At 40.2% G+C, this 12614-nt stretch overlaps 1 protein-coding gene across 2 annotated transcripts; it reads left to right on the plus strand.

Moving 5' to 3' along the window:
• Positions 1-1705: 1705 nt before the first annotated feature.
• On the plus strand, positions 1706-10731 carry endos (endosulfine alpha). 2 transcript variants are annotated; one of them, XM_022854333.2, is made up of 5 exons: positions 1706-2349; positions 2819-3091; positions 8259-8363; positions 8922-9032; positions 9392-10731. In XM_022854333.2, exons 2-5 carry the CDS (start codon positions 3077-3079, stop codon positions 9575-9577), a joined length of 417 nt encoding a protein of 138 aa, XP_022710068.1. In that variant the 5' UTR covers positions 1706-2349; positions 2819-3076; the 3' UTR covers positions 9578-10731. The 2 variants fall into 2 exon arrangements, with proteins under 2 accessions (XP_022710068.1, XP_022710069.1); XM_022854334.2 differs by lacking the exon at positions 1706-2349 and adding an exon at positions 2388-2452.
• Positions 10732-12614: the final 1883 nt, after the last annotated feature.

Raw genomic sequence — 12614 nt, forward strand, 5'->3', positions numbered from 1 at the left:
TTTCGAATCACTCAGACTAGGGAATTCGGTAGTTTGGATCAATAAGTCTCGAATTAGAAGAGACTAAAGATTGCAGTTTCAATTCTTGCCAAAAATATATAGATTGTACTCTACAGGTTGTGTATATAAATAAAAATGTAAACTGCAAAACAATAATTGACTTTATTTTTATATCTCTATAATTATAAATTAATCATACTTTTATTAAGTCTCGTGTATCCATACGAATTTTACTTCAATTACGTAAGTTGTAACAACAACGTACACCTAGACAATGCTCTCTGAAGTTTCAAGTCCTTTAAAATGAAATCATAAAATAATACTCAATAGTGCGTTTTAATTATTTGACATAATTATATCCGATTAGTAGCATAAAAAGGTGTGTTTTTTTCAGTGAAAAAATGGTACAGAATTTCTTAAATTATATATCATAAACTAACCAATAGCGTCTAAAAAAGCTATACTCATTTTCAGCAACGTTATAGTTCTTATGAGAAAGCGGTATCTGGTAGCTGTTCTTATGGTTCACAAACATTTTGACATCTTAAATATGACATGGGTAAACAAGTGAACCTACAATGTGTACAAATGCCCCCCAACGCAACCATTTTGGTACCTAATTTTCAACAGTCGACGAGAACGAAATGGCGCCACTCTCGCCCCTACACCATAAATAATTATATTTTTCAGAGATAAATCAACAGAGCTGTACGCTAAAGCAAAATTCAACGAAATCGATGAACCCGGTTCCGAGATGATTCCGAAAGGATGATACGCTTTTAGATGATTCAGTATCAATGTACTAATATTTTTGTGCTGGGTTGGCCCTCACATTAGTCGAGTGACTCTGAGGTCCCTTTAGACAGTGTTACGATATTGTAAAACTGTCAAGTAGTCCCGCTCTAAGTACTACTCCATATTTAAAACTATTTATCGTTGCAAGTAATAGCCTCCCACCGCTTCCATCTCTGAATAATGAGCCGTATGATCATACAAGGCCCACTGCCACTCTCATGAGAGAGATCCATCCGCGGCTTACGGTTTCTTGAATAGCTCTGATTCCAACGATTCCGTTCCCACCTAGCCAAAGGAGCCTAGGCTCAATTCTGGTTTTGCTCTACCTTATTCCAGTTGTAGACAACGTCAGTAGCAACACATTATATGTGTACTAGCTAAGTAGAAACAAAGCTATATCGTAAACAGAGGCACTAACAATATCGCTTAGTTCAATAGCGAACAAAGAAAACAAAAAGCTTCTCTTTTGCTGCCTGCAATCCTTCTCCCCATCTTCCAGAAACACACGCCTTTTCCATCTTACTTCGTTCCTCTACCTTCTGTTGCTAAAGATCGAGAAGGCTAACGGCTCGAGCCAATACTGGTAAACAACAGTCGAAGCGATAAAGCAGACGAATTAGTAGTATACGGTTACCTTGGCTACGGATGACAGCCCTGCTCCATTTCCTCTCTGCAAATTCTGCTAAGCGACGAGAAGGCCGCTGCCCCCACTACTATCTGCTTTTATGACCCTTGTCGTCGTTCGCGACTACATTATTATTTACTTCATTCTTTTTTGTAGCTTACCTCTTTCCCCGATGCTTGCCCTCTCCATTGCTGGTTGCTGTCTGCTATAAAGCCTACCTTCAAGCGTCCATCCGTATTTTTAGTGAATTTGATCGTGCCCTCTGTGTTTTGCTGGCCGACTTCATCGTCCTCAAAGTTTTTTTTTTTTTTGGATAGGACCGCAAACACATAATCAACAAGGCGCTGCGATTGTGTCCTTATACAGTGGCGTTGTTGTCTGCTCATTTTGATAGAAGCGACACCGTTTGTTAGGCCGAGCAAATCGCTCTGTTTCTCTCGCATACTGGTTTGCCTGCCGTCCTCTTGTTAGGATGTGTGCGTAGTGGGTGCTGTCCTCCTGTGTACTAATAGTGCTGTTGGCGGCGACGATATTGTTGTTGTTGTTGTTGCTACAATCGTCATTTTAATGGAGGCAGTTGTAGCAGCAGCAGCAGCGGCAGAAATAACAATTGCGGTCCCATTAAGAGGCTTCTCTAATGGTTTTTTGGCAGATATCGTCAATTGCAAGGATTGACTGACTTGAAGTTTCTCGGCGTTTGTGCATGTCTGAGTGTATGTGTATGTGTGTGTGCCTGTTTGTGTCCGTGCGTCCGTGTCGAGAAGAAGAGATACACGGAGACGGTAACAGCGCATTAACACATCAACAGCGACGAAGACTGCAGCCAAAGCGGACGAGAAGTGTCTTGTGTCAACGGGCAGTGCTTGCTGACGGCCTGTGTACGTATAGATGATCATTCAGTGGCCGTCAAGAGCGCTGAGAACGGGAAGGTAGGTCGATCATTTGTCTGAGTATGGCAGCAACACATCATACCGTTATACCAATTGGAGAGTTTCAGTACAGATTTGCTTTTTCTCGGTTCGATTAGCTTCGGTAGGTTATCGTTCGTGCTGGCGACGCAACAGTTATACAAGAGGCTTTCCTTGTCTTCGATAACAAAGACGACACGGGGTGACGATAGCAGCAACAACAAACAACAACATTAACCGCTAATTTGATTATTATATTGATTAGTTACCATAGCCGTTGTTTATGTTGGTCTGGCCAGTGACCGAGGCACCATTGTGTACTCGGCTGATATTTCCATATTAGCGAACAGTACCGGAAATTATATTTATTATTGCATAAGTGATCACTTGGAAAGATTACTAAAAACCTAGGCAGCGCTTTTACCATGTAACAGCCCCCGTAACAACAGAAAGATTCCATCAAATCAGTCTGTGTTGTTGCATTTGCCAGATCAGGTCGAGTGGTATCGCATGGTGTTCCATGCGTGAATCGTCGAGATCGACCGTGTTGATCGACGGAGCCCCACTGAAATAACAGAGAAAATCTGAAGAAGTTTGGCCTTCAAACTTGGTCTTTCGCTGTTTCCGTTCCGCAGCAATAGTCGTGATTTTTCGTGCTCGTGTTCGAGATCGCCAGCGCATTGAGACGTCTGGGGGGCGCGTGTGTACACTTCTGAAAGTGAGCCTGGGCATCTCTATCGATATCACAATGGAAGCTGACAAGGTAGGTGCTTCGAGAGCTTGTGTACCTTTCGACGATTACTTGTTGTTATCGGCACGAGCATGCTGAAGAACATTTATGTGGCATTATCAACAAGATAATTACATATGTAAATGTGTACAACGGTCTCTCGTTATATATTATAAATATGTATACTTATAAATGTATGTCATCATGTACTTTATTATCGAATATTGCTATACATCTCTCTTTATGTATGGTAATAGAGCTTTTGCTATCGATATAAGACTTGAAGCGGGATCTTGTTAAAAAAAAATCGGGGCTGGATCGTCAAGCAGACGTCATTGCCCCCTCGACTAACGTTCGTACCGCTAACTAGGCGGCAACGGCGGTCGTCCAGCAGTTGCTTTTGAGAGGTGTAAGTGTTCTTATTGAGGAATGGAAGGCTAAAAGGTTGGGTAATTGCAATTTTTCTTTTGGTTGTGTAGGCCTCATAGCAGGCTAGGGCTTAAATAGATCTCCCATTGGTTGCGATATTCCTCTACAGTTTGGAGGTACTCTTGGCGGTGAGAATTGCGCTTGATAAAGCCTGCTGATACTACGAGATACAGTCGGATTTGTTAGCTTGCAATTACAGCTGGCAACAAGCGATGCTTCTGTGAACGCTGCGAGTTAGTAGCAAACTGCAAATGCTTACGAGGTTAGAGACGCAAGCAATGGAAGAGAATTGAGTAGATGTCCAAAGTGGTTGTTCAGGGCTATGTTCCTACTCCGAACACCTCTCTGCTACAGCGGACGAACCAGAGAATTAGGTTTAAACGGGAATTTAAGTAGTAAGCTTCGAGGCATGGAGTGAGGTTTGAAACCGGGTGTAAGAATACGACTCGTTTTGTGATGCTCGGGGCTAGCCGTCTGAAGAAGAAGTGCTTAACTAAAACTGTAATACTAGACGTGAAACACAAAACATTTTATGTTCGAAGGGACAATTCTTAACGGAGACAGAAGGTACAGATTACAAAAGTAACGCAGTCGGCGCGGACAGGTCGGATCTATGGATATCGGGTCGCTCTATGACGTGTTACAGATCTTCGTAAGGGACCGCTTTGGTGGATCGCCGTTGATGGCCAGGGGAAGCGAATACTCTGACCAGTTGATGGCAATATTGAAACGCCTACAAGAAGCGCAAGCCTTTTATCAATTATGACGACGCTGTCGACTGGAAGTTCGAATGTAACCTGAGTGCAAATCAAGATATGCATCGAAAAAAACTGTTACGTACGTGCAAAGTTACGTATGGTTGATTGAGAATTCTTCAAATCTCGCTATAGTATGGCTATTGATTCATCTCTTACAGTCAAAACTAGATACTGTCGCAACTATTTTGTTCATAGTATTGCCGCTGTGGGCAACACGGTATAAATACTTCTACCACAGGTACACACATAGACACATAAAACTGGTTACTTGTAGCTTTCCGATACGAGTACCCAAACAGTACACCGAAAAATACAACTACGATACTTAGCACAACATTATCTATACAAGTTCAAAAGCGGTCCCCCAAGGGTTTTCCGCATCAAAAGGTGTAAGCGTGCGAACGATTATACTTCAAGAAAAGAAAGATTCTGATCCATATGATGAGTATGCTTTCTTCGCATATGTACAATATTCGCTTACGAGATCTGTTTATATGTTTGGAGTTTCTCATTGAGTACTGCTGTCGTTGATTTCGGACCTAGGTTGCTCCCAAAGTTCAGTATGCATCACGACGATACGAGATTCATTGCTAGCCAGTTGTTTAGTACAATATTCACTGCACATATTTTCTTTTTTGTTATTTGGTTGCCTAATAAGAAATTTACCGACCTATAGTACAGGTATTATTCAAGTCCTTAACGCAAACAGTCCGTGACCCGTTACTAAATGGTAATAATCCCCGTCAAACTGCTTCCTGCACTTGCTCGACAATAAATACAATAAATACTGTACAGACTGCCAAGCTCTGACATTAGTTTATTTATTGTGTTATTGTTGTTGTCCGCAAAAACTAGCGATAAGGTAGTTACTGCTTTCAACTGCATCGATAGCTAAAACGATTTGATTCAGTTAAGCACATGGTCAGCTAAGAAAATAATTTTAAACATCGCTGGAACGCAGTCATAAACCTCGATAATGGCCTAATGTAAGCAGACGATTATCATTGAGCCTTAAATAGCATTTTTCGAACTGTAAGGTTTATCTATATTGCGGCGATACGGTGGTCGCTTTTTTGTCTGTCCTTTACTCAAATTCCTCTCCAGACAGACTTCACACCATGTCGAGCCATGCTCATCTGCCACTCGCGTTGTCTCAATAACTGATTTGTCACCTGATAGGACTGCAGAGTCAAATGTCTTCGCTGTGCGTCAGAGATACCATCTCAGTAAAGGCTAAACTACATTAGTGAATTGTCCTAACACGAGTTTTACGTCAAGAACCGCCGTTAGGTGCCGGTGGTTACACCAGCGAGAAGGAAACCTCAGTCTACCCACAACCTCAATTTTCCTCATCAAGAGTCGTTGCTAAGCCGGAACGCTTAGAGGTTAAGGGTGGCGACAACAATACAGCGATCGTAAGGGCACGGCAAGCTCATGCAGATTGAGTGGTAGAATTCTCTTCAGTCGCGAAGAAAGTCAACATCTTAGTCAAAGTACCATGCTCGAAACGGCGTTTGCCTTTGCAGTTGTTTACTATATGAATGGATGTAGGTGGGAAATTAAATGTATTCAGCTTAAGATAAAGTCAGGCGCATGAGACAGTGTTTAGCTAGAGCAAAATTGAAAGTACAATTCAAAATCTTTATTTACTTACGCCTGTTTCGAATGCTAGCGTTTTCTGAAAACCGTTCGTAGAAACATAGTAGAGGTCTGTAAACATTCAGAACAATAACAAGTCGACTTTCCATAATGTTATGTTGATCTATATCCAGAAACGCATGCTTAAACATTTCATTTCTTTTACTAGAAGTACAGCTGTTTAGTCGTGCGGCTGGCCAGCTACAACAGAATATTAGATATGCTTCTTTTTGAATACTGAAATCGACTTCAGGTGTTTTACGAAGAAAGTACTAAGGCTGAACGTCTTTAAGCAAAGGCAAACATTAACAGAGAATGTTCTATTAGCGCATACTCTGACAAACAACAATATTCAAGTGGTACCACATAGGACACTTAGGTGGTGCGACTATCATACCGTATGTACCAAAGGCAAGTGAATCAAGTGCTGCAAGCAAGGTTTCCTTAAGACTATAATGGACGAAATGATTGAGGAAACAACTAACCTGAGGCACCATTGGTTCTTGGAAAAAGGTATTTTACGTATATTTCAAACTGCCTTAGACCTTTTATCGATTCCTTAAGCATCGAATGTGGGCGCCTAGTTCTGGTATCACTGTACGAAACAGGAAGGGGTTCAAGATTTTTAGGCTAATACGGGAGTAGGATCAGGTTCGAAAATTGATGTGACTAATGTTTTTCCGATCGAGCCAAGTCTTGTCTGGTATTATGGCCATATGGCTTAATCGGTTGCATCAGGTTACATGATGAACGCCTGTTCTCCTGATGGTACGATATAATAACGTAGTTTTCTTCTAAACTCATGCACGCATAAAGTTGATCTAGGTATAAAACCGGGAGTGGTTCCCCTTAAAGGTTCAGTTGCCTAAAGCAATGCTTAGCTGAGGCAGTAGAATCGAAGCTAAACTAACAACAGTCCATTTTCCGAACGTCGATATCAGCCGTGCCAGTAGGTTCTAATTCTAGATCAAAGTTAATTCGTGCAGTTTCAAACTACGCTAAATTTAGCGGCAGACGTTTATAACCTCAATTCCCTCTGGCGCCGGTTACCTTCAACAATCATAATTTTATATACGCTCCACAGCTGAAATATTTTTTTTACATTTATTTGCTGTGACACTTTAATTACATAATTGGTTAATTAATGAACACTGTAATTGATACCTTTCTTGTGTAGTTTAAATCGCAATTTACATATACTGAGCTTTTTCACATATACTTTACATATACAGTATAAGTAATTAATTAGCAAGACATGAGTGCATCAGTACCAAAAAACTTTGGTTTTTTACTTTGATGCGAAATGGAATCCGTTTTACCAAAGTAGCTATTGTCACGTTACCGCTGCATCATAATCTACAATAATTTCCTAGAAAATCGCTAAATTTTCGATTTTATTATAGTCGCGCAAAGGTCTTTTTTGTGAAAATAATTTATATATTCTTTTGAATAATCGATTCTTTCTTGGCCAGGCAGCAATTTTCGCCAAGTTCATATAAAGCTTCCCTCCCTCGCATTTCTTCTACCATTGAACTTTTTCCATTTTATATGGGACTGATGTAGAGCCGTTTACCTCTCGTCCAGAAGAAATATTCCGCTTTCGGGGAGCGCATCACCAAGATGGCTTTTGCACCGCATAGTTCAACATTTGTTTAAGTAGGATATTACGACGGCTTATTTATTCTAACAACAGGTTGTTAAGAAACTCGATTGGGATAAATGCATTGAAGAGCAGTCCCATTTATCCTGGGTTGGATTTGAATCGACAGAATAATATTCAACATAATGACACAGCGTAGTAGTCTGTCGATACTGCTGCGTCAGCGAATCCGGCGTCAAATTCGGTTTCTGGTTAGGAAGTGAGGGGGAGTTCATATGAATTTCAATACCTAAAACAGCTTCAGGTAGTAGAGGTTTCATGTTAGTATCGGCGATGGAGATCATGTGACAGAAGCCGGTTCTTATGTGATTTCGACTTATGAAGTTAAAATAAATATCCTTTTATTATTACAGAAATTCTTTTAATAAAATACATTAGTTCCGCCGATTTTTGCCGGCGTCGTACGAAAATTCTCCGAAATGAGCAACATAACGTAAGTTCAGTGGTCTCATGCCGGTTGTCAGGAAGGACCTGGTCTTGTGCTTCGTTTGTTTAATATGGGTTTCCTTATGCGTCAGTTGCAATTTGTTCACTTTTTTCAAGGACGTCGCATATCGCGTCAGGTTTGAGGCTTGAAAAAAACTAAGAGCTGGGGTCGATTATGATCGATTTTTTAAACTTAAAATTATAGACAATATATATTAGATAGTACCATATTTGACACCGAGTTTTGCATTCCTGCGTCACGATCCGTGTGGTTTCTTTCGATTTTCAGTTGAAACTGGCTGAGGCCGAGAAACACGAGGAGACCAAGTTGATGCAGAAGTATCCGCAGCACAACAAACCTTCAAATTTTCTCCAGAAGAAACTTAATCGTGGGGTAGGTATCTTTTCTATAAACATAAGCAGATCGCAAGTCAACGCAAGCGTCTAACAAAGTCCAACTTCGTAACAAAGTGTGGTAACAAAATTTCTTTGGTAGGCTCATATTTCCGATCGATGTCACTCTAGGAATCCTGGTTAGTCTACTTGACTGTTCTTAGCATGCATACTTTTTGTAATTAAAAAAAAGGTACCACATTTTAAATTATATTAAAAATTAATTTTCCAACTTAAAAATTGCCTCTGTAGAACGAAGATGATCATTAAATAAAATCAATGATGATCATTAATTCAACCGAAATTCAGTCACTGGCCAGTTTCATTATTAATCAATCCAATCAAATTAAAAAACGTGCGGAGTGATCCTATTAACTGAAGAAAAAAGTAAAACTGTTTGGTGTCGACTTCGTGATCAGGAGGGATCAGGTTTATATGTAGAAGCCGCTCTGAGTAGGATAGGTAATTAACGCATTATCTTTTGTCGAACATATTATGCTATAGCCATCACTAACTTACGCTTGTCTGTTGTGTCTGATAAAACGTACTTATATTACAGCAAAAATATTTCGACAGCGGAGACTACAACATGGCCATGCAGGGGCGAAATCGTCTTCTAGCACAGCCTTCGCCGTTGGCGCCTACCCCACAATCACCCCAGGCGTCCCCTGTAAGTTATCCTTTGTATAAAGGGTTTTCTTAAGTAACTGTCTTTTTGTAAGCGTCATCACAAAAAACGAGCCATTTGAAATCTGCATTTCTCTTCGTATCGTATAGCCTACAAAAGTCAGTCGTTCCAACCCAGTGAGCCTTGTTTATTATTTAAATGAACGTTTTAAGTGTACGTTCTGTACTACTATCCTTAAATATTATTTCAGAGGGCCAATTTGGAGCAGCGCGAAATGAAGTGTGTCTAAGCCCGCTTTTTAACTCAGATTATTTTACCATTGCGTGATCTACAACACTATTACCACGAAGTATTTGCTTCAGCTAAAAGGAAAGGATCACTTCCATTTCGAACCCTTCCAGGCGGCGCCAGCGTTTCCACCTGTGCCCACAGTGGACAGTATCCATCTGCAGCAGCGCAAGGCCTCGATCTCGCAGAGCAAATTGGCCGAGGAAAGCCCCCACCATTTGACCCATCACCAGGGTCACCATCCGGCCCATACCGAAGAAGCTAGTGAAACGGCGCAATCCGGCGGTGATGACATGTAATGCTGTAGTTCGTTGGTGATGTCAACCGTGTCCCGTCCTTAGCACGGCCCACCTTTCTTCCACGCACTTCATATCTGTATACCGGCTTACCTTGACGTAACTTCACCCACACTCCTTTTGACACGATGGCTCGAGATAGACGATATGAGAAACACTGTGCACAACAATTTTAAACCTGTGCATTACTCGCCATTTTCAAACTTCGAAGTAGTTGGAACGCGTTGGTACTCTTTTCCGAAATTGATCACGATTTCGCTATCGCTGCTAAACGAATAAGCGGGTTTAATTCTCGTTCCGCGATTCAGTAAATACATCCAAGTCCGCCTTCGTACCGCAAGTACTTTGTTAGTACAGGGCGTACCGCCACTGCAGATTGTGAATAAAAAAAACACGCTTTGCATGTAGAAAAACGAAGTTATGAATGAATGTTTACGCAGGTAGATTTTGAAAGAATTTTGGCGAGAAAAATCCACATGACTCAAAACAGAAGGGGCAAAAAAACAAAGTAAATATATCAAAGGTCTATAAGAAAAAACTTGGCCCTGTATCAATTATAATATGAAGATATTTGAATGAAATTCTGCCTAAACATTATGATTCAGCTGGCATGAACATGGATACACAAATGGAAAACGAACGTGTCGAGAAGAAAACTTAAAACTTCGCCCAATAAACATCGAAGGAATTGAAGTCGACTAAAATCTGTAAAGCTTATCGCCCTGCATAAGTATGTTATTAGTTTTAATCCATTTTAAGCCGATCCGCTGTTAATAGAAGCCATAATTTTATAATATACTCATTTGATTATTCTGAGCACATAAATTCCTGTGTGCGGAGAGACGGAAAAAATGCGAGAGGCTCAGTGGAATCGCTCGAACGTAACTCGTTCTTTAAGCTTCATTGTTTGCATGACATTTCATTGTACTCAAAATCGTCTAAATACTCCAAGATATCGATTTGATAATGCGTACGTAAATGAACGCCTTTTTTGTTGTATAATAATAATATACCACACTACCGGAGGGCGCTTTTTTGAAGCAATGCTTGAGGCAAACATCCTAACTCATACTTTCAAAGCTTCTTCGGTTGAATTGTTTTACAAACTAAGTATCATAAAATAAAGCACGTCAGAGCTTTTCCTCTGCTTAACGAAATGCATGTTATAACGAAACAATCGATCAGCATTCCGTGTCGAGCTGGCCAATGCGCATATCTCAAAACATCATGAATAACTCTCTAGGTACCATCCTGATTGATTTGGACGAACCCATCTAGTAAAACGACTGCCGTCACTTCCTTAACAGGAGCGTGACCCATGACTGTTACTATAAACAATTGTCGTGAAAGCTGTCGGTTTCTCTTAGTCATGAATAATACACACACACACAAAATAATGGCAGAACGTGTAATCTCTTCTGTGAACGTCGACCTCATTTCCAATTTAGGTTGATTTGTAGAAGCAACACTTGGTCTGTGTTGTGCAAAAAAAAATGGTTATATATTTTGTTAATGTCTATATTGAGAAACACGCCAACACTAATCAGGAGGACGAAAACTGAGGCTTTGCGATCTGTACCCGCTGTTGTTCAATTGGCTTGCGAAGCTGAAGAGTGTGGGAAGGCGTCCTGCTCGGGACAGCGGCAAGAGAATATCGACCAACACAAGATTACCAGGACCATCATAGGAGAAAAACAAATAAATGAAGATTCTCAAGCTTACGAAAAACAACGTTAATAAGGAGTAAATATAGTACATCTTGGTATTGTTTTGAAATCGATCCCTTTTCTGACATGAGGCTTAACCTGACATGGTGATGTAGTGACATCGCAGGTGAGTATTTATATTTCGGTTGAATAGAGACACTCTCGAAGTATTTAGAGCAAACACACGATTTTCATGACATACGAGGTCGACACATATGTAATCGGAATACACATAATAGGGAGAAAAACGTCTAAGGGCTCAAACAATGTCCACAGGGTTTCATGATCGATTCAAGGCTGTGATGTTCTACAAGTTGCATCTTGTAGAAAAGGCATTATCGTTATCAATCGTTTTATTATATTATTATTGTTTTTAATTATAAATTTTCGCATTACTTTTCACGTAACTCCATTGCGCTAAGAAGGATCGTTTTAACGCGGCGAAGATTATCACGATGCTACATGCTTGAGGATATGAGATAATTGGATGTGAAGTGGGTGAATGGTATGAGTGACGCGAAGATACATATATAACTGATAGTCTCGTTATAACTATAAACGATCATGGAAACGAGAGTTGTAAGAACGGCAAGACACGAGAGTGGCAGCGAGACCTCATGTAGCAAGCCGTACACAGCCCAATGCTATTGATTATATAGTTACAGCAGTACGTACGTAGCGTTACAAAAAACGTTGGCGGTATACATACGTTGGCGTTGTGTGGTGGGCATATGTTTACAAGGGGCTATTGTTAATAGTAAAGCATTTATAAATGGGTTAAAATATTATCGTCAAAGTATGGCCAACCATAGGTTTTTCGCAAATAATAAATGCACCCACACTTAAGCTATTTGTATAACATCTGTATAACGTGGACTCAAGGAAAACTACAATGAAAAAAAAAGGTTTTTGTAAACATATGACCTAACCAAGTGGAAAACAAAATTCCTTTAGCAATCATAACAAATCACCATGCATTGAACAAAAGCAAATGGATTTAAGCTGTGGGCAAGCAAGTTTTTTTGAGGATTAGGCAAATTAACATCCGAAAAATATCATCAGCTGTTTAATGAGGCTGTGAGACGCTTGTTCACAATTGTTGGCTTTTGACGATAGATTCCGCCCACAACGGTATGACGGAGAAAAGGACGCTATGTTTTAAGATCGAATTGAATAAAGACGAAAGCCTTGAATGTATATTTAGGGAGATTAAAGACAGCTAATCAGCGCATCTAATATTTTTTATCTACAATGGCACACGCCTACTCTTAACGACGATAAGCGTCTGGAAAAAGAAGAGGAAAATCTAGGTTTATAAAATACCATATATGTAT

This window comes from Varroa jacobsoni, unplaced genomic scaffold (genome assembly GCF_002532875.2).
Source record: "Varroa jacobsoni isolate VJ856 unplaced genomic scaffold, vjacob_1.0 contig03120, whole genome shotgun sequence".
Taxonomy (NCBI): domain Eukaryota; kingdom Metazoa; phylum Arthropoda; class Arachnida; order Mesostigmata; family Varroidae; genus Varroa; species Varroa jacobsoni.

Bases quoted from the DNA above. Each gene is read 5' to 3' on its own strand.
- endos (XM_022854333.2), top strand. The intron at 8,364-8,921 runs GTAGGTATCTTT...CTTATATTACAG, and splicing joins AGAAGAAACTTAATCGTGGG to CAAAAATATTTCGACAGCGG. The intron at 9,033-9,391 runs GTAAGTTATCCT...GAACCCTTCCAG, and splicing joins AATCACCCCAGGCGTCCCCT to GCGGCGCCAGCGTTTCCACC.